Source organism: Zonotrichia albicollis, chromosome 7, assembly GCF_047830755.1.
Source record: "Zonotrichia albicollis isolate bZonAlb1 chromosome 7, bZonAlb1.hap1, whole genome shotgun sequence".
Classification (NCBI taxonomy): domain Eukaryota; kingdom Metazoa; phylum Chordata; class Aves; order Passeriformes; family Passerellidae; genus Zonotrichia; species Zonotrichia albicollis.
In genome coordinates this window covers 8,397,568-8,420,195 of record NC_133825.1, presented here as the reverse complement: position 1 = coordinate 8,420,195, position 22,628 = coordinate 8,397,568, and the positions used below count along the sequence as shown (strand labels likewise).

Below are 22,628 nucleotides of genomic sequence, written 5' to 3'. Positions count from 1 at the left end.
GGCTTTGTTCCATTGGCTCTGCAAACAGAAGACATTTAATGTTAGACAAACTACTACCTAGTTAATATTTTAATAATCTGAAGCAAGAAAAGGTGGGTCATAGCATTTCCTGCTCTCTCACATCTTCTTTATTATCTTAAGAATTTTTATTATTATTATTTTTAGCTGATTATATAAACCTCTTTTCCCCCCAAAACTTTCTCATTCAGTTATGACTTAAATAATAATCTGGGAAAAAAGAAATGTACAAGTGAAAGCTTCCCCCAGCCTTTCTCCCCTGTCCAATCTTTCAAAAGCAGAGACTTTGAAGCATACTACTGATGTATTTCATGCTTGGATAAGCGTGTCACAAGAAACAGCAGCAATCCTCCTGTAGCTGCTCTGGGAACAGGATGGGTGCTTCTTCATGCAAGCTGTGAACAGACCCCAAGTGTAACTGCTGTGCTGGAAACACACAGGTGAGCACAGGTAGCACTATCTGTGCTAAATTAGGACATAGGATTGTTCCAATGCAAAACCCAGGAGAGATACACTCACAACACTCTTCTAAGACTAGCTTTCTTTTGATGTTACATGCCATACTGTACACTTCAATAAGCCACATAAATGAATAAAAACTACCCAGCTGAAAGCAGATACTTACTATCTAAATTAATTTTTACTTAACTGCTAGTCATTACCTTTAATTTACCCCTGGGTGCAGTAAATCACATATTACACATCCTTTCAAACTGTGGATGAGTAGTAAAATTGGATAAAGCTAGAAGAGGTCCAGCAGATCCAGCACAGAATAAGCACAAATGAAAATCCTGGATCTGCTGCCAGAACAAACAACTTTTCTTCTTTGATAGTAGCCAACAAATATATTTTTTAAGGAAACTGTTAATACTTATGCCCCTTGAAATATCTATGAAAGCTATGAAAGTGAATACAGCAAGGCACTGTGGAAAAAAGAAATAAACTACAGGCACTCAAGTTCAAATATGACAACACAAAAGTGTCGCGTATTTGTTAAAACTGAGCACATAAAATCACCCTTTTCTTCCTCTTTTCACTCAACAGTTACAACCATACAATGGAAAATACCTTTATTTTCTTCATGCCAATATGTAAGGATGAAACCAATTTTTACAGAAGTGTGATAACACTGTAAAAGCAATATACTGCATGAATTCAGTATGAAGTCACACATGCTTTATCTTATTACAGCAAAATTTAACAGGGAAGATATATATACTTATAGAAAAGTCAGTGATTTTAGTGTATCACATGCTAATATGTCAGTCTCAAATGTAGAAGACCGTAGACTATAACTTCTTTAGACTCCAGCAAAATTTTGATTGGTATAATATAAAAGAAGTCCTGAGACTTTATGTTTTAATATTAGATTACATTATTTATTCTAACCAATAGTTTGCATTTCACCAAATTTCTTTAGCTGCTACCTTTAAGGCAACTCCTGAAATTATATGAAAATCCTCTGATTTCAATAGAAGATACTGGGGCCTGGGTAAGGTTTTAGTCTGATTTTAAACAAACCAAAATAAAATCAAATATTAAATTAAAAGCATTCTGTTCAGGTTTTGAATGTGCAATGAACTATTTGAAGTAGACTTTGGAAACAAGGGAAAAAATTTGCCAGTGAGATAAAAAAGATCTCATGTAAGCAGGAAAATCTATCACTTCTTTTCTAGATTTAGGTATTATCTTGCTCAAGAAATTATTTCCATCTCTATACTAACATGTTCAGACCACTGAGTACTTTCCAAACACTTAGAAGGGTCTTCAGTCACCTACCAGCTGCACAGCAGAACTGGGCTAGCTACACAGCAGAGAAACTGGCAGTCAAAGAGTTATGATGACAATTAGCTCATCATCCATTCTGGGATTATACAAGAAAGACCAATGCCAAAATCACCTATGAGCAGTAGGAAACCCAGTGGAGGTTAGAGCTTCACTGACAGAGAAGTTACTGAATTCTCTGAGCTCTTGACTACTGCATCCCTTCTTTCATATTTAAGAGAACTCTGCCAGGTTGCAAGACTAGAGTGACTTTGTGTCTACCTTTAAAGTATTGCACCAAAATCCAGACAGGGAGAGTGGTGAGGCACTGGAACAGCCTTCCCAAGGGAGCTGTGGCTGCCCCATCCCAGCTTGGATGGGCCTCTGAGCTACCTAGTCTAATGGAAGGTGTCCCTGACCATGGCAGGGGGCAGGAAAGAGATGATTTTTAAGGTCCCCTTCCAACCCAAACCATTCTGATTCTGTGAATGGAGCATGTCAGTCTCAGTCAGAGACAATTTGACAGCTATTGCAGTACCGAGGGAAAAAACACAACCATTTCAGTGGAACTGCCCAGAAGTCAGTATTGAACATGACAAAAAATTACCCACCTATCTCAAGCAAGCATACAGTTATTAAAAAAAGTATACATTTAGATGAAATTTGGGTAGCAAAAGAAATACATCTAGGAGCTTGAAATTTCATGGCAACACAAGGGATTTTCTTGCACTCATTTCAACAACAACAACAGAGTAGAGTCATATTAATGAAGTCACCAAGTATGTGACCATGTTCACAGGTCCCTTCATGCAACTTGACCAGTAAGTACCATTTTTACTGGAACTTCTAAGTTGCTTCTAAGACATCACCTTTTACACATGAAGAGTTCTTGCTCTGCAGACAGGCAGTGTGGTTCTGTGTATCAAAGGTTAAGCTCATTTTATCGCACATCAAAAATTGACACAAAACAAGACTAACACTTAACATTTGAACTCATCTATGTTAGGTATTTTCATTCCACTTGAAAAAACTTACCAGTCAGGGCCCAGAAATTACTTTTATTTCTGCAGTTAAAGAGAGCTTCTTCTTTAAAAAAAAAAATCCCACACAAATTCACTGTAAAAATGGAACCACCATCAAGACCTAGCAAAGATGTATTTTATTATTACTTACCACTGAAGAAATTCTATTCCCTACTTTAAATGAGTCATAAAAATCAGAATTCTAAGTTGGCCATCCTTGTTAGAACTCAAAAAAAGAAAGAGACCTGCAGTCATGTCCACAAGCACCTACAAAATCACTGATGTAGCAAGACGCAAAATGAAGAAAGTCTAAGCAAAAGCAATCTAACAAATTTCAAAATTTAATTTGAAAAACATTCCAATATACTGACTTAAAAGCTCCATTTAATGAACACAAAGTTCCATTAACCAAACAAGAGCATAGTCTTCTCCAAGGGAGCAGGATGGGGAGAAAAGAAAGCACAGAGAGGAAAATGTAACTCCTTGACTCCATACCTGCGCAAACCTACATCCAGCTGTGCCTCATCACTGATGAGCTCTGCCTCGCTCTGGGCAATCCTCATTGCCAGCTCGTGGTCACGGCGCTCCTGTTCAAGCACGGCCTGGTGCTGCGTCTCCTCCTCTCGCTCTCTAGCCAGCTGAGCCTCAATCTCAGCCTGTTTGAGAACAGGACACCTTTAGCCTTACCCAATCAAAACCAAAATGCTACATGAGCAGTATTTGAAAAAAATGCTATGTTGTGTATTAGCTTTTGGAAACATGTACAGTTTACAGAAATGAAAAATTAACAGCATTAGTATTTAGTTAGACCCAAGAAAAATGAAACAGCTACAAACTGAATCTTGGTTTTCATATAGTTTATCAAATATTGTCCACCACTTATATTAACTTTTTTAATAAAGTGCCAAGTAATTTTTTAAATATATGAATTATTTTTTTCATTATTATAAAAACTAATATTCAGAAGTTTTCAGAATCATTAAAACTCAAATGAAACTGAGGCTATGGCTGCTTCTCCATAGCACTAACACAATACTTCCTTGATATTCTGCTCTTGGCATCACAGGACTTTGTAACAGGCACTACTTTGGATACAGGTCTGTATGTCATTTTGAAAAGGGATTAAGACAGACACTGGAATTCTCTGTGGAACTGATCTAACATGAATTTAAGCAAATGGTAAAACTTCCAACTTAGTGCAGTGCAGGAGCAATTCAAATATACTGCCTCTGCAGAGTCAAACAACAGCAGCAGTTAACCATCATTATTTCACAAAAAGCCTTGCACACACAGTAAATAAAACAGGACCATCCAATTCATACCTTCAAAAGGCACATACACCAAGTTTTAGCAGTGCCCCAAAATTAACAAGGAAACAAAGCTGCTTCCCACCCATCATTGTGAAGTTGCACCACTAAAACACCGAAAACTGTACCATTACACCAGTGACTTTACCTTATGAATCTTGTTTTAGATTAGCTGATAAAACCAACCAGCAGGAGGAAAGATAATGAGAAAGGAACTCTATGTGGGAGAATGAAACACCTTACAGGATTATATATCCACTTGGATCCAAACACAGCATTTTAAAGTGTAAATTACATTCTGCATTGCAGATATCCACAGCTCAGAACCCAAGAAACATTGATAAAGACAATCACTATAGATGTTCTTTTTTCATAAGACTGCTATCCCAGGTCACCCAAGCAATTTCCAATAAAAAAGGAAAAGAGGGATACAGGATCCAAACACACCTCCGAAGGAGAGCTCATTATGAAATCAGTAAGAATTGCCATAAATCAAGGGGAAAGGTGGAGGAGTGGGGTTTGAGCTGCGTGTATTTAGTGCAGCCAAAGGGGCTACCAAGGACAGTCCTGCCTCCTCTCATTATTACTGGCACTCTCAAAGTGTTTGCAGTTAAGCAAGTAAACAACACAATCAAAGTCAAGATGTGACGTTAGTAAAAGAATGCCAAACTTGCCTGACATGAACCACCCACCAAATCTTCAAAGGCTAAACCAGGATTCCCCAACGCTGCATATTTTTAAAATAACTTTTAAAATCCTTTAAAAACAGATGCACCTCCACTCAGAATATGTGAAGTTGCATAGGAACTAGAAATAGGTGATCTGTCTTGGCATACGCTAAACATGACATTTGCCCTATATTTACTAATAAAGCAACATTGGGGAATGACTCTGAGAAATGCATTTATAGAAAGAAGCCATTGGACTTGGTGGAGAACATAAGCTACAAAAAGCATTTATAAATAAGTAAATGAATACAAGAAAATAAACACACAACCCCAAAACCATCACAGTAACAAGAAATCCCCCAAAGCCACACACAGCTAAAGCATTAACCTGAATACGTTTTTCTTCTTCTTCTCTCTTTTTTCTCTCTTCCTCTCCCTGTTTTCTCTTTGCCTCAATCTCAGATTTCCTATTACATAAGAGGAGAAGAAAATGAAAATGTGTTATTATGACACAAATGAACAAGAAATAGTAAGAAATACAAAGTCTCTTTCATAAAACTGATTGGTACTCCACAAATCAGTACAGTTCTGATGACAAGATACTACATGTAAATTATGAAATTTTTCAAGTTCATCTGTATTTCCAGCTGCATCATATAATTTCTTCCATATGCTCTTCTGTCACTTGCCTTACAAAGGAAATGTTTCAACACTGCACAGAAATACAATCCAAATTATTCTCTAAGTGAAAGTGTATCAAAACCAACTTCATTTAAAAGCCTTTCCTGTTTTCTTCTCATTCTATAACCAGCAACTTATTCAAATTCAAGACTCACAGGCATCTTTCCTCTTCTTCCTTCCTTCGTTTTTGGTCTTCCTCTTCACGTCTCTTCCTTTCCTTTTCCATTTCCTCCTGGATGCGTCGTAGCCTCTCTGCTTCGTCCTCTTGCTGCTTCTTCTTTTGCAGTGCACTCAGAAGCTGCTCTGAGCTTTTAACTAAAGCATCATATTCTTTCTGTATCTGTTCTCTAGTCATTATAGTGGTCTGCAAAAATAATAAGAGGGTAATTGTTTTTTATTTGTACTTCACTTCTGAAAGAACATACTTAAAAATATTAAGTGATATGAGATCACTGAGCACTATATTTAAATCATATATACACCTCAGAGCTGGGAAGCTTGAGTCCACTCTTCCCTTTTTTTCTACAATCCTGAGGACCCATTCCTCTCCCCTCTCCTATAAAACCATCCAAATTCATCTCCATATCATCAGTGAAATTAACTTAACTTCCTTTCAAAACATACCTTCACATTTTAAATCTTGCAGTTTTAAGCAACAGAAATTAATTCTTAGCATGCTAGGATGGAAATTAAAGCCTTCCCAGTGTATTTTGCATTGTGCTCTTATCTTCTTTAGTGGTTATTTACAGCTCCGCTTTTATGTCATACATGAAATAGCTTTTCTTAATATTTCTGCTAGCACTCAGAAAAAATACTGCACTGTGTTGTGACTAACTTTTTCTAAAAAGTTATTAGTAACAAATTACAGGTTGAAAATGCTTCAAAAATAGCCTTTGCTAGACACGTTTTCAAACCTTATTGACAGGTACAATTTAATTTCATTTTACAATTCACATCTTACTAATAAAACTGCAATATGGGGATTTGCTGACCTTTTCTGATAGTGTATCATGATGATAATCACATGTTATAATTTTCATTAGAAAAGAGAACCCTAAGCTGATAGGTTAACTCTACCATCTTTTCAACAGCGATTTTAAATAGAGAAGTCTTAATATGGCACACTAAGAAAGCTATAATATTGCATGAAATATGAATTCAAGAAACCAAACTTTTTCTAACATTAATAAATGCCAGTGTGCCTTCATTTTGTCTTTGTGATTCTGTGGTAAGAAAGAGAGGACTATAGACCTGAAGCATAATCAACAAGCTGAATTCTATTTACCACCAAGTTTGAAAAACCTCATAACTGGAAATGTCTCTAGTCTGTGATAAATGCCTTGTTTCAGCCCTTATTAAGTTAAAATATTGGCAATGGTAATTGGCATTCTGATAATGGTAATAATGGTAATTGGTATTCCAATAGTGAAAGCAACAAACAACTTATTGACAGCACTTGTCTCGTAATACCAACATGCATTTTTTCTTTAAAACCTTCAGTGCCAATTTTGACACACAGATACCAAAGTCATACGCACCTATTTTCAGGATTCACTTCAGTTATATTTACAAATAGTTTTAAACAGGAATTACCCAGTGACTGAAAATTAAGACCACAATTTTAAAGTATATTTTCTGTTAAAAAAAATGCATTGGCCTTCTCCTTTAGATGAAGCTTTTAAAAGATTCCAGTACAAAGATACTTTTTCTCTCATTATTATCACATACCTTAATTTTGGTCATTGATGCATCAATAGAAGCCTCCAACTCCTTGACCTGCTTGCTTGTCTCTGCTTTTCCCTCCTTCAGAGCACTTACTACTTCATTAAATTTATCAAGTCTCTTCTTCAGTGTACGTACTTTTATCAGGCCATCAATGCTGTGAAGGTAAGACAGCTTATTTGCTTATTTGAAATAATTTTGGATGGTGATACTTTTAAAACTCCACAAATCACTCATGTAAAAAAGGTAGATGGGGAGAGAAGTTATGCCTTCTGACAAAACTCTCCCTCTTCTTTGAAATTTGAACATTATCACATCAAGTAACTAAGCAATGGAGCCTTTTCCAAGCAGTAACTAAAATTACTTAGCAAACAGTGGCTCAAAATGGAAAAATGCATTTTTATTTTGAGAATTAATTTGGGCTGGCTTTTTGTTTTTCTCACAATAATAAATGGATACTAATGATTATTAGTATCCACTAGAGGATTTTAACTGGAAAGGATAAAGGCTGAGTAGCGCTACTTATTCAAAGAGCAGTAACAGAATTAATCAGATAAAACTCTACTACACAGTATTACATCCCAGAATGAACACCGTCATTACACCCCAAAGGATTGAGAAAGCAAGGCTGGGGAGGAGTTCAGGAAAACTCAAGAGTTTTTTTAAGAACCACTATTGAAGGCCCCACACAGAAGTTACAAATCTGCAGACAACCTTCCTAAACAGATATCACTATACTGGGATTTGCAAATCAACACACAAAAGTAGAAACAAAATCAAATCATTAAAGATGAGCACCAATTAGCTAAAAAAAAAATGTCAGAAATGCCAAGATTCAAAATGAAACATAATTCTCAAAGGATGTAAAAGAATTTATGAGAGGCCCACAACTAGAACAGAGCTATGTCTCTGTCAAAGAACATTAAGGTGTCAGCAGAGCTTAATTACTGAAGTAGTTTTTCCATCAGTATTCCCTGCAATCAGATAATGGAATTAATTTCATGAGGAGATAAGACAGTTATTATTTCTAAGATAAAAATGAAAGGGAGCCTATAAAGGAAGGAAGGTGTTAACTTGTAAAGGACAACAATTAACGACCTTAAATTAAATTAGACAGACTTAATAAAAAATTTTTAAAAACAAGGTTGTCACTGAAGGATTTTATGAACAAAGAGATAAAGAAACATCTTTAGGAAAGGTTCAGATTTAGTCTATGCATCCTTGGAAAAGAGTGAAGGAACACAGAACCTCTCAGTCTCCTTCAATTGTACTCAGCATCACTCTATGATTTCAGATAGATTTAGTTAATAAAGTAAACCTCCTCTTACAGTCCCAAGAAAATATTATTTAAAACATACTTCCTTCAACCAAGGAATATCTTCTTACCGTGGTTTGTGCTTTCTCTTGCAAAGCCACATACGAATAGTCTTTTGTATTTTAATGCAGGGACTGGCTTGATATTTTATCTTATTTTTCACTGTAAACACACATAAGACAGAATCTTAATGTTTTATACAGTTTAACACAACTACTATCTTCCTTATACATTTGATGTCACAAAACTGTATGCAGACTATGTGTGCTTGAGAGCTTTTTGTATATTGGAACCACAACATTTAAGAAACAGAATAGCGGAATTCACAATCTTGTGCCAGGCACAGAGGCTCCCACCCAAACCCAACAGGAACAATGAAATGTGTGCACACTCATACACCCCTCCAGATTCACAGATACCAGTAACTTTTGTTAAAAGTTAGAGCACACCCAAGATTTTAGTGTTACAATCTATGATGTCTGAAATCTCCTAAGAATTCAGAAATTCTATTTGCTTCACTATAAACAGCAACAAATAATAATCAGTCACAGACTGTGCTGGCCCAAATGCACAGCCATGTGTGCACTGGCATAAGGCCTTTATGCTCTTCTTCCCCATTCTAATGCAGTTTTCACCCTCCATGTTATCAGAGACTGCTGACATTCTGCATCAGACCCTTCCCCATCTCCCAGGTACCTTTTCTGAAGCACACCACAAGTGCCAATCTCTATTGCACACCACCTTATTACTACTCAGCAGAGTAACTTCAAGAAAAATCCCACCAACCTTGAAATCAGTTACTCAGAGTTCAGTATGTATCTGCTATACATGTCCTTGGCCACATTTCAAGGTGTTATTAATTGCTTTGCTGTATTTTTAACCAACATTTTGAGTTAATAAAACATAAGCCACATACATTTAATCACCGAGAGAGAACACCATTGAACTTTTTTCCAACGACTGCAGATAAGCCAGCGGTTCACTCGTTTAACCAGCTCTGCCAAGTGATCCGGATCAGACTTCATTATCTGATCAAACTCTGCAAACTAAATGGCAATTAAAACAAGTTTTACATATTAGCAGGACAGAGAGTGTTAGATACTATTGTTTGAGATCAGGCTGAATTAAAATTTTTTATATAAACTGTATGTCATTATATCAGCTTTCAATTAAAGTCAGCAGATAATTTTCTTACACTTTGTTGTTTAATGATAACAGAAATTACAAGCGCAGATTTTTTATATGTTTGCTGTATGGACGTCCAACCCTTGGCATTTTGAATAATATAACCGTTTACTAAACACCAAAAATACTTATTGTCAAAATTTTAAAAAATCAATTGCTTTTATACATCCTGGAGATGAACTCTGGCCTTCCACAACTTCAAAACACATCTAATTATGTATCTGTGGAAAAAAATAAAAGCTGAAAGCACTTCTCAATTTTTAACCTTTGTATAAGTTTCCCATTGAAGGCAACGTTTTCTGAAAATCCTGCACTTCTGCTTTTCAGTAAATATAAGACAGGAAGAACATTTTTCTGGGATTACAATAATTTTCCTTTGTCATCGCAATAGCTCTCAACTTCATCTCCTTACTCTGAATAGAAGCAGCAATGTTCAGAATCACAGAAGGAGATTTCAGTTATAAACATATTTTACTAGAAAATATTTCTTCTTGGCTCTGACTTCATCTTTTTAAAAGTCAACATAATTCTTGGAATACAAACATTGCATTAGAAATGCTGCAGCATCAGCAACAAGACTATAAACCCAATTGTATCCATACAAATTTTGTGGTTTATTCAAAGAAAATGAACAAAATTATTTGTACAAATCCTGGGCAACCTTATTTAGGTTGGCCACACTTTTACCAATGTGTTAAACAATGTTACTTTCAAATGTCCTTTTCAAATGGAAATTATTTTAAGATTCATAATCATGAACTCCAAGAAAAAGATTACCTTGCCAGGTCTAAAAAACACCTTGGTTAGTCCAAATTTGTAATCATTTTCATTCAGTCCCAGGGCTTTAAATAGGGCCTGAAACACAGAAACCAGAAAGGATTAAATTCTGCCTCCTTCAAAGAAACATGAAAACCAACATCACAATATATTTTCTCATGTGGATGATACAGAAGAATTATTTTCTTACTTTGCAAAAAAGCCTAGGGTCCAGTCGAGCCAATTTTTCAGGCAAGTATTTCTTGTACATATTATACAGTTCATGAAATGACGCTCGTGACGGGAAACCACCTTGCATCAAATCCAGAACTGACACCATCCCTAAATTCACAGACACATACACAAAACCTGGCATCAGTAACATGCAAATTAAGCTGTGAATTTTATGATAAACAGTAAGTAGGTTTATGACATAAGACTCAAAGACATTGTTCAGAGACTAAACCACAAAGTTCAGCTGGGATTTGATCAAGCCTGTAGCATTTTTTGATTATGTGATCAGTCACAAAAAGTTAATACTGAACACATGAGAAAAGCCCATAAGGTTTTCTCCCTATTTGAGAAGTAAGTAACACTCAATCATCCATATGATTTTTCTTCTAATATTTCTTCCAAAATCTTTTTTCTTTTTCAGCAGATTTGACAATTTCATTTTCAAAGGGAAGACAAAAAGACCCAAATCTACACCCCAAACCACCAAACAATGCCCAACCAGGCATTTATTTCAATCATGTGAATGGTATTTGTGAGACCTGGTGCAGATACAACCTCAAATACATGTGCAGGGCAGTGCTAGAACATTTAGTGTACTCGAAGTACAAAGTATCAGCTGCTAGGATGTAACATCAATGTCCCCAATAATGTTACAACATTTTGGCTGCAACTAGGGTATCAGTAAATCCCAGACACTGTCAGTAAGATTCAAATTACTTCAGCAGCACAGGCTATACCAGCTTTTACCCCTATTTTACATATTCTTATCCACGGAGGCTGCAGGTAAGATTTTAAGTTAGACCTTAACTTGTGGTTGCTGTCATAAAACTTAATCTTCTGCATACTTGCTTTCAACAGAAATTTAATTTGTTTATACTGTCTTTGTTTTTCAAAAAGTTCAGTGGGGCACGAGCAAATAAAGCTATACACTTGGAAAGCATCTAGCATTTCAAGAATAACAAAGATGCAGCATTTCATCCATGTTAGGTGTTCAGCTCCAAATCAAACTAATAGTGATATGAAGAAACTTTTGAGAAAGTAAGCTTTTGAGAAAGTAGTATAATTAAACTCAATCACAGTATCAAAAAAATCAAAGAACACTGGTGTGCATCAATTACTAGATATCTCAGCTAACAGTGACTGCCTCTAAAATCTACAGGAGTTTCTAACACTTCAACTGCCACAGAAATTTTAAATTCTATTGTTCCAGACTGAACTGGTGCCCTATTAATACTGTGGGCAACTCTTCTTTGCAAGAAGAGTCCTAATGCCAATTCAGATGAATTATTTCTAAAATGAATGCTAAGTCACTAAAAATCTAAATAGCTGTTTATAAGGCATAAATAACCTATCTTCTAGAAAACAGATCAAGCAAGGAAATACTGCTTTCATCCCACATATTTAAAGCTTACGGTAATTTTTAACCACCAAAGTAAAAATCAGAAGGAAAAATATCAGAGGCATACATTACCTGAACACTGAAGCTGAGAGAGGATCTGTCCTCCTTCAAAGTGGTGACTTGTCATCTTTAGATTAGGTTTGATACAGCGAATAAAGCTCGACCCCTAAGACCAAAGCAAGAAGTTAGCAAAATACAGATTTTTAAAACTCCTAAAATAATTGTTAAATAATTAGGACTTATGGGGGGGGGGGAAATAAAAATAATAGTATTCTAAAAGAGAAATGCTGACATTATCATAGAATCATGGAATGTTAATGGGTTGAAGTGAGCCTTAAAGGTAATCAAGTCCCAACCCCACCCTTTTCTCTCATATACCAGTTTTGCACTGAAATCTTGGTCTTTATGTAACTGATCTCAATGCTAAAACCATTAATTGGATCCTCAATTCTGTTGAATTTTCACTCAACTGTTCTCTTAACATGTATATAATCTATGATTTATGACTCTAGATCCTACTACCCTCAATATCTTCCACAGTCACAACACTAAAATGCCCCAGAGTTCACATGAGCAAACCAGACTCCTGACATCAGAATCATGCCAGATGAACCTGACCCTTAACTTCTACTTTTTACAACTTCCTTTGGCTCACAGCTGCAGTCTCCCTTCCCTGATGTTCCAGTCTGCTCCTCTGCTATGACCATGTGTGCTACAGTGCTACACCACTGCTCTCTCTGATGAGTTGACATTTAGCAAGGATAACATTTTGCCGAGCACCACCCAATTATTCACATTTTCCTTTAACAGGTGACTGCTAATGACAACTTTGCATATTCTAAAACAAAATTGGGACTGAGAAAACATAGTATTAAGCCTGATTTGTGGCATATTCTCTCTTTTTCCATCTCTCAGTTGAGAATGAGACAGCACCTGCCAAGGGAACTCTACATTAACAATATCTCCCCAATCACAGATTAGCTAAACTCAAGAGTACAGCAAGCCTGGCCACACACTTTTTTCCCTGGACTGTATTTCAGTTCCAGAATGTTCTGGGTGAAATAGATCACCTTCAGACCAGTCTCATGACTGCAGTAAAATTGTATATGCTGGCTATACTCCAAGCACCCCACTCCTTTGTTTCCCTTAATTTTCCACACTTATTCTTTTTTTGACAGAGCATAACCTAATATCTATAATTGGTTAGAACTTGTGGTCAAGAGAAACAGCACTGTGTTCCTACAATTCCACGTTCTAAAGTAAAATGGCATGTTGTACATGGAGAATTTCACAAGCTATCTAATCATATCAGCCAAATTAACAAATATTCATTAGGGGACTCAGTTTCCTTGACCACTTGTGCATTTACAGCCTATCAAAAAAAGTAAAATGAAAAAATATTTTTAATGACTTTATGGAACATTAAAACAATAATTAATAATAAAGCATTTCTTAAATTACTTACTTCTAATAAACACTTCTAAATTTTCTATAAATTAGTCATCAATGATAACCAATGCACAGAAAGAAGTAAAAGAGACAAAACAGGAGATTGCAGCACAGACAGATTTCATACTGCTTATTCAGTTTTTTTAACTTTCATTCTACAACTTTTTTGAAGGTGGTTGGTTTTCCTTTTTCCAGTAAATCTATAACCATTACATGCACAAGAAGATGTTCCAGTAGCTGCAAACTCCAAAGCAATTACTAATCACATTTATTGTAAGCCCTAATATTGAGATTATCTACTTTGTTTTACATCAGAAAACTGTGAACCTTCATCTGTATATATACTTACAGTGCTGTGAAGCTTCTCAAGAAGCAAATTTAACTGAGTCTGTAAAAGAAAACAGGTATTTCAAGAGCCTTACCATGGCATGAACAGAAATGTACACACCAAATAGAGGTACAGCATTACTGCATGCATGCTCATTGTTAGTGAGACAGAACTGATAAACCAAACATTCACCAATTTTAATAGACAAAATCATGCAAGTGTGCATGAATGGCCCTGAGGAAATTGCTTGTATTTAATTGCACAACAATACTGCATGGACTAGTCACTTATTACAACATAGTTATCACAAAAAGCATGCACGTCCTTTTTGGAAAATAAAAAATAATGACAGTGTAATAAAATTATATAAAAAATTAGACCAATCAGCAATCATTTTTAAAAAACACACTGAAATTTTGTGAAATCCCAAATTTAATCTATAACAAGCATTATTTGTGTGTTACACAATTAACACAAAGTATATTCCCAGGCTTTCCTTCTGGGGTTTTTTTTAATGTTATGTCAACATTTACCTGTAATGATCTATTTCTATTTCCAAACTTCCAACTTTTTAATTCTCTATTGATGACAAAAATTACACTTGCTGAGGTTACATTCAAATATACTGTGATGAGAAAAGCCTGTAATACTACTATTATTTGCAGTCAGGTTTTCAGGATAATCAGAGACTTAAACCTACCAGAGAAAACAATTTAGAGTTGGTATTGAAAGTAGTTGGTAGGGACTTTAAATACTCCAAAACCACATCAGAAAAATAGCAATATTTTTACTTTAGAGGTGTGTCTGGGTTTTGGTTTTTTGGGGGTTTTTTTTAATATAAATTACTGCTGGGCCAGCCTTTCTAGTTTTTTAGCAAACTTTAAGTATATAGACTGCAGCAATACAAAATTCAGTATGTCCTAACATATTCTTTTTCAGCACTGGAAGCAAAATTCAAAGGATCTGACTTCTGACTGAATTTTTTTAGCCAGATCTTTCAATTACCTTGAATCCAAGAAACAAGATCTGTATGGGTAGTGTGCATCACCTACAGCTGCCAGTTGTCCCTCTGGTAGATAAAATTGGTTTGGGATTTTTTTAACTTAACATGGATGTGGTTAGAAAGAGTGCCACAAGAAGCATGACAAACACTAATAACCTCCTGCTCAGTTCTCACTTATACATACTGTTTATATTTCAACTTGATCATAATAATTATGTTTTCTTAAGTCAGAAACACTTAAGTTTGCAAGAGACAGACTAATTTCCATCAACAGAATACATTTCTGCTTGAGGAAAAATACCCCTTCCTTATACTCTGTGATTTGACAAGAAATAAGCCAGAGACATTCTCAGGTGAACTTCTTCAACAAAATCTGTATATGAGCAAAACATATTGCTAAAACTACTGCTCTTTGAATTGTCACAATTTAATACATCATTAGCATAAGGTAAAATCATCTCAGATAATCTTGAAGAGATCCAGTGATAAATGAATCATTATTTTCTCAACTGATTAATGAAAATTAATTTTAATTAGTTATAAGGAAGGGATGTGTGAAGGATTTCATAAAGAGAAGTCCCTGCAACATCATCAATAATTGATATAATTAGAAGAAGTTCTAATTTCAGTAGTTCAGAAGACTGACTTACAAATTAATGCACAAAGAATTCTTATTCTTAAAGAGATGAAATATGTAGTAAGAGAAAAGACCTTATTTTGATGTCATCTGAAGTGAAATATTCAAGGCTATTAGTGTTCATCAGCATCACATGCTGTGTCTGGGAAGGTAACACTACATGAATTACTGAAGTAACACATACATTCAAAATGCCATGGAACTTGAAAACATTGAAAGAATTATAGATTGATGGGCCAGATCCAAGAAGAACATGAGTTGTGCTCTAGGTGGAGAGGGGAGTACAAAAGTAACAGAAGGAAATCCAAAAAAGTTCCCCACAAAATTTCTGCTTCACTTCAAAAATGCCTCCCTTTTAATTCACCTCTCCTTGGGCAGTGGTATAATGCACAAGACTGCACCACGGAAGGTGGGGTGCCAAATCCGAGAGAAACTGAAAATCTAGATGGAAGGAAGAGGAAACTATCTCAAAAGATCCCACAGTTGATTTCACTTTTAAAATACAGTTGTAAAAAATTGTGGATCCTAGCTTGATTTAAAGCAGACTCATGGCTGCAGGGTTTGCTCAGGACATGGCTTATCTGTATGCAACTTTTCAGACTACCTGATGATCATGTATTTTATATTAAACCAATTGCTGCACTTTAATTCAACAACTACTATAGAATAGGAAGGAGTTAAAAAGACTCATCAGAGCAAAACTCAAGAGAGCAGCCTGCCCAATTCCCAATTAAATGCCAAAACCACTACCTTACAAGTCAGGCCCTGTATTCTGCTCTTCGTGGCACCATAAACACTTTATTTCTGGCTACCTAACAAAACAACTCCAGAAAGGTGTAATGAGAATACCCTTTGTCAGACTGACCAATATCTTGGTGTTCACTACAGGAAATAAAATAGCCATAGAACACAATACAGTACAGACCTGAAGCAGAATACTATCGCTATAAAAAGCAAGTGTGCTGCTAGCATATCCTTCCTGGTTTTTAGCCCCTGCTGAAGAAAACAATTTTTTAGAAAACAGCTCCAAATGCTAGCCACAAAATGTGATTATGCAAGAAGGAATTGATCTTGCAGTCCTGATCCAGTACTTAACCTTGCTATGGAGCAGAAATGCAGAAACACTCTTCTGTACTGGCAATGTCTCACTCCATGTGCAGGTGTTTTGGACTATCTAAGATACCTGCATTCCCCAGGGACTGTGTCAGGAGTCTAGCTAGGAACATGAGGGAGGTTTTTGGTGGCCCTAGGTAAGATAGCATACCGAAACTGTTTCAGCACTTGACTTGAAGGCATATAAATCCTTCATTGGATCTGGCCCAGATGTGTTGAAAAGAGCTCTTGCTGAAATTGCTGCAGCTCTACCAACTGTAAATCCACGAGACTGAAAAATTTACCTGCAGCCCACGATGTGCCTGCTTTTCATCTCTTAATTCCCCTATTGTTCTCTTTCTAGCCATCCTGAGCTGGAATAGTCCAGCTAAAATAAAACTGCTGAATGAGAAAAGGATGCAGAAAACATTTGGAGAAGACAAGGTTTGAAGGTCAGCTTTGCAACATCAGAAGAAAGGAGAAAATGAGGAGAAGCATCAGATTCAGGTATTGGGAAGGGAAACATTCAGCACAATGAATATCTTCCTCTGTAAGCCATGACTAAGTATGTATATATTTCAGAAAAGGAAAAACTATGGTTAAATTAGGTACTGAATTTTGAGAGTTTGGCCAACTGTAGGGAATCAATACATCTTCTAGAAGGTATAATTACAATAGGATGGAAGAACACATTTTGTCACATCTAGAAAATTTTAAAGTCCACCGAATCCAAATTTACATCTCAAAACCTGTTGAATAAAGACTTCTATGTGACTTTGAAAGATTCTGACCTAAAAATCCCTGTATAACCTCTGTAAGGACTATTATGGAAGATACTTTTGACAGAAACGCATAGCATGTAGCTTAAAATGCCAGTTTCTTATAATTCAACAGAAGGAAACCATCTCTTTAACCAAATTTTCTTCTGAATCTCAAATTACTGCTAGTTCTCCCAACCTTAGGTTCTATTTAATTCAAGTAACATAAAACTGGCATATATTACAAGATAGGACTCTTTACTCTATGATTTTACCTTGAATTTGTTACCCACACTGATGAAACTGAGTTTTCCAGCTTTTTGTTTGGGATCCTTGTTGTTGTTAGTGTTGGCTTCAAACAACTGTCGAACAAATTTGTCCTTGGATTCACATATAAGAGATTGAAGAGACATGTGCAAAGCATCATTGTTTTTTTCCACAAATTGCATCTGAAAATACAACCCAAGAGATAAAAACACATTTGTTTTACTGTCCAAGTTACTGCAGTCTAATTAGAAAACTAAAGGAAATATAGTTACATATTTAAAAATTAGCAAGAACACATGGGGTAAATATTAATATATTATTTCAAACAACTTTTTAGCTGGATACACAAAAGTCTAATGCCAGAGAGAAAAGACATTCTTAAGTTTGAAGGATGTTGTTGGAATTATGAAACCCGAAGAAAGGTTTGGTGCCTTAAACAAGATCACTTGTTTTTTTGTGGACTTCCACTTCCAGCACTCAGCACATCATCATCTCTTGGGAGTTCTGCGAAGCTTAATTCTTCACTGCCTGTAATATCACTTAAGATCTATTGTGAAATAGGAATTAATGTGCATGCTTAAACCTACACAGTTTGGAAAATGAAATGAAAACAGGTTATTTTAGAAGTACTATGACTATTTATGAACACTTGATTTATTAAAACATATTGTCACTTCCTACAAACTTTATATATCTGGTTTATTTAAATTGGATCACTAACTTTGAGAAGAACAATATATTACAGAGAAAGTCAAGAGGTCAATATATTAGTATCCAATTTCCCATTTACAAAATCCTCAACAGCTTTTGGTGCAACTTAATACAGACTTTGATATTAATGAACAGAAGATGCCAGGACTGCTTTGAAGAAAATACCAGATGTCCCACAAAAGGGTGGGATTCTTCTTTGATAAGAATCAAAGGATTAACACAGGCCTCCAAAGTTTCCTTGGGCCATGAAGACACAAGGGAATATGTATGCAGCCAAGTAAGTAATGCAAGTAGCATCCTTCATACATGGTGAAGTTATACAGACCAACAAAGCCTTATGGACCTTCATTTTAACTTAAACTTTCATTTTTGAAAATTGATGGTCTAGATACCGGCTTCAGGTCTTACAATGTTTTTGTACAATAAGTAATAGCCAAAACAGCACAAGAGTCTGGAATGTATTTTGAGGGTAGCAATTTCAGGTATTTTGTATTTTTACATGAATGAGTCCATTGCCAGTAGAAATGGAAAACACAAAGTACGATGGGGACTGTGTACAAGGATAATCATGTGTCCAAATACTCTTCACTAACAATACTTTTATATCACAGTTTATTCTTCTCCCTAGGATGTAAACACCTTTTGATGCAAAATTTGCAGTAGGCTGTGAATCAATATATTTAATACTGACACCATTACCTGTAGATTTGAAACAAACTTTTACACAAAACACATGTCATTAAAATGGGCTGTAGCCTGAAAAGTTAAAAGAAATTTGTCAAGACCCCCCAGTTCCCCAATAAAGGAGGCCCAAAGCACAAAGTGGCAGCAGGAAAATCCTCCAGGTCAGCGGCAGCTCTGGAAGCAAACACAGCGTGCCTGGTCAGGGCAGGTGCCGACGGGTTCTGCCAGGGGGCCACAACAGGTCCCTTCTGTGTGGTCAGTGACCCGTGAGGAGGGAACATCTCCTGGAAATGTCACGGAAAGTCAGTGGAGAATGGAGGCACTGGCAGCTCACGGGAGGCCCTGCCAGGGACTGTCCCTGCTCTGTGCCCTCGGGGGTCACCCTGACAGGGGCTCTGAGCTGGGAGAGGAGCACGGGAGCCTCGGGCAGGAAGGTGAGCCCTGCTCAGGGCCAGCGCTGGGCTGAGGGCAGGGCAGGGCCATCCCTGGGGCCAGGGGCTCTGTGGGAGCTGTGTCCCAGTGCCAGCCCAGTCTGGAGCCACAGCTCTGCTGGGACCCGATGTGTGGGACAGTTCAACAGAGCAGGGCTGGGGTGACCCACCAGGATTTGGGGGGATCCAGCAGGATTGGGGGATCCAGCAGGACACCGTGGTCCTGGGTGGGACGTTGGAGATGGGCAGGGGATCTTCCCCGGGGGGCCTGGAGCAGTTTGGGGCAGTAGTGCTGAGAATGGGCTGGAGCTGTGCACTGTGACCACCTCAGCACTGCCCCAAGCCCAGCCCTGATGTCCCAGGGCCACCATTGCCCAGTGCTCTCCAGCGCCTCCAGAGCCTGGAGATTCCAGTCACCCAGGTGTCATGTCACACACTGGGGACAGTCGCACACTGACCTCCCCCCTCCCCATTCTCCTGATTCCAGGGTGCTGGTGTCCCAAGAAGTGGGGTCAATCCAGCCCCAGTTTCCCTGTGAGACTGGAATGGGAAAAGGGACAATTCTGCTCAGCCCCGTAGGGTCTGGGGCTGGGCTCAGCTCTGGGGTGTCCCTCAGGGAAAGTTCTGGGAGAGGAGGGGCAGCAGGAGATGGGGGATCTGGCACTGGGGGCTGTTGGAGGATGGATTGTGTTGGAGTGGGGGTTGTGCCCACAGGGTCCCCAGGTGCCTTTGGCTCCCTGCCTGCCCCCCTTGGCCCCCCAGGTGCCTGGGCCCTTCCAGGGACAGCTGCCCCGTGCAGGAAGCTGGAGGGATGCCAGGCGAGGGGGCTGGATCCGTGCCACAGATGGGGTGGGATGGACTCTGTGCCAGGGCTGGGCTTGTGGCCAGGGCTGGGGGCTGTGCCAGTCCGGGCTTTGGCCTGGGGGCTGGCAGGGAGGGTGCAGGGAGGAGTCCCGGCAGGGATAAAGGTGCTCCTCACCTGCTGCAGCCTCAGGCAGCGCTGCCCAGAGTCAGAGGAAGATGAAGGTGGCTGTGCTCAGCGTGGCCCTGCTCTTCTCCATCCTGCTGTGCCCCCCGGCACAGAGCGAGGTGAGGCACCAGCCAAGCGCTGTCCCCACATCCTGCCTGTGAAAAATGGCATTCACTTGTGTTAAAATTTTCGAAGTTTAATAGTAATGAAAATAGTAATAAAAATAAGAGACAATTAAAAGCAAAGAATTATAGAAATCCATGTGTCTGGCACTCTGTCAAAAAGCTTACCTTGCTAACAACAGACTACCTCTTAAATGCAATAGCCTGTTGCATATTCATAGATCTCATACAAGGTTCAAACATTCCTTTCAAACTAGGGTGTTTCTGCCTAATTTTACCTTCCCTCCCTCATGCTGTAAATCAATCTTCTTGGTTCATCGAAGTCTTAGCTTTCCCGATAAGGAGGCAATAATTTTTCTCTTGAGATCTTGGTGTCTGTTGCTGTTATCTCTATCCAGATATGATAATGAGAAGAATTTCTTGATTATCTTTTCTATTCCTTGAGCTAGTTACAAAAAGTATCTTACATCACATAGTTTATATTTTTATATTATGCTATAGCCAAAAACTATATTTACCACACTACTTAAATTAATGCAGCATTACTTAAAAGATATTATTACAGCATAATTTTCCAACATAACACATGTAGTATTCATTTAAATATTTGCAAAGAGCCAATCATATAATACACATCTATAGTACTGCCCTTTCTGGCCTCCCATCCCACCCTTTTGGTCCCTCCTCTGTGTCCCATTCAGGGTCCCCAGGTGCCCTCCCACATACCATTCCTGAGGCCTTTCCTTCCATGTCCCCTCTCAATCCTTTGCCTTTCTTCCCAGCCACTGCAGAGGGGTCCCCCTGTACAATTCCCTGACTCACCCCCCACTCCCACAGCATCTCCCAGGACTGTTGGTTTTGTCCCCACCCATCCTCATTCTTCTGTCCCCACCAAGCCCCTCCCTTGCACTCCCATGTCCCTACACCTCAATTCCTTTCTCCTCCCCTGTACCTCACACCCTGCTCCTTCTACACTTCTACACCCCCAGCCCTGTCCCCTGGGCCCTCAATTGATCCCAGATCAGTGTCTTTGGGTCTCCCCCCACCTCAAACAGATCTCCTTGGAGGCCCTGAATTCCCATCCCTCTGCCTGCGCCCTGCTCCCTGCACCCGTGTGTCACCCCAGCCCCACAAGGTCCAGTCCGGACCCTGCCTTTGTTCTCCTTTTCAGGCACTCCTGGAAGGAACCCAAGATGATCTGCGAGAGGTGAGTGGGCTGCTGGCATTGGAGGGCATCCCCTCAGCGAATTGGGGGACTGTGGTGTCCCCCCATCCCTTGCTGGCACCGGGGACATCCCAGTGACCAGCGAGGTCTCCTGGTCTCTCTGCAGTTGGATTTAGACAATGTCGCGGTCCTGGAGACGCCTTTGGTGGGTACCACGAGTTCTGCCGGTGTCAGACCCTCCCCTTGCCTGGCCACCACAGCCCAGGCCATCCCAGTCTGTCCCAGCACAGCCCAGTGCACCCCTCCTGACAGCCCAGAAAATGCCCTGCCCCATGGCTCCTCCCCAGGGAAGCCTTTGCCCAGGGCCCTGCTGCATTCCATCCCTGTCACCCCAGGACCCCCTGGATGAGCCAAGACCCAGCCCCTGCCCCAGCTGTGCCTCTTGGCCAGGAGCCCAGTGCTTCTGGGCAGCAGCACAGCAGCTCCTGCACCCCATTGCTGCCACAGCCCCTTCCCCAAGGCCCCTGCTCTCCCCTGCCTCCCAGTCCAGCCCAATGCCCTGAGTGTGTCTCTAACACTGTCTTTATTTCCAGTCCACTCTGCGTTAAGCATTGAAGCAGGTGTGTTGTTTTCTGGGGCAGCAGGACCTGTCTGACCCATGAGGAGGTGAGCCACGCCTGCAGGGACAGGATCCCTCTCACATCCCAGTGGAAACAGAGGGGTGACGTTTTGGGCTTTGTGTTTTAGGATTCTAAGTGGTGCTGACATCTGTGTCCTGTCCTCCTCTGGTGGCAAGAGGGGATGATCGATCCTGGAGGATCCCTCTGAGCCCAGGGCCATTTCCCTGAATAATCAAAAAACCCTGTCAGCAAAGCTGTGTTCTGCATTCATGTCTCTATGTCTCTCTCCATGCGTTTGTCCTTGTGCCTGGATTTCCGCT

The 22,628-nt window shown here is 38.9% G+C and overlaps 1 protein-coding gene and 1 pseudogene across 1 annotated transcript in view; one reads left to right on the top strand and one right to left on the bottom strand.

Annotated features, from left to right (window-relative positions):
* Positions 1–17,825, bottom strand: part of LOC141729611 (unconventional myosin-VI-like) — a 32,198-nt gene extending 14,373 nt beyond the window's left edge. The window contains exons 1-11 of the mRNA XM_074544317.1: positions 17,614–17,825; positions 13,870–13,908; positions 12,144–12,237; positions 10,650–10,780; positions 10,460–10,537; positions 9,414–9,543; positions 8,569–8,659; positions 7,189–7,339; positions 5,616–5,824; positions 5,168–5,246; positions 3,300–3,460 (exon numbers count right to left, since the gene is read on the bottom strand). Of these exons, the coding sequence (XP_074400418.1) occupies positions 3,300–3,460; positions 5,168–5,246; positions 5,616–5,824; positions 7,189–7,339; positions 8,569–8,659; positions 9,414–9,543; positions 10,460–10,537; positions 10,650–10,780; positions 12,144–12,237; positions 13,870–13,908; positions 17,614–17,787 (1,337 nt within the window). The 5' untranslated portion in view covers positions 17,788–17,825. The remainder of the gene's footprint in view (positions 1–3,299; positions 3,461–5,167; positions 5,247–5,615; positions 5,825–7,188; positions 7,340–8,568; positions 8,660–9,413; positions 9,544–10,459; positions 10,538–10,649; positions 10,781–12,143; positions 12,238–13,869; positions 13,909–17,613) is intronic.
* Positions 1–22,628, top strand: part of LOC141729581 (uncharacterized) — a 425,427-nt pseudogene that overhangs the window by 213,436 nt on the left and 189,363 nt on the right.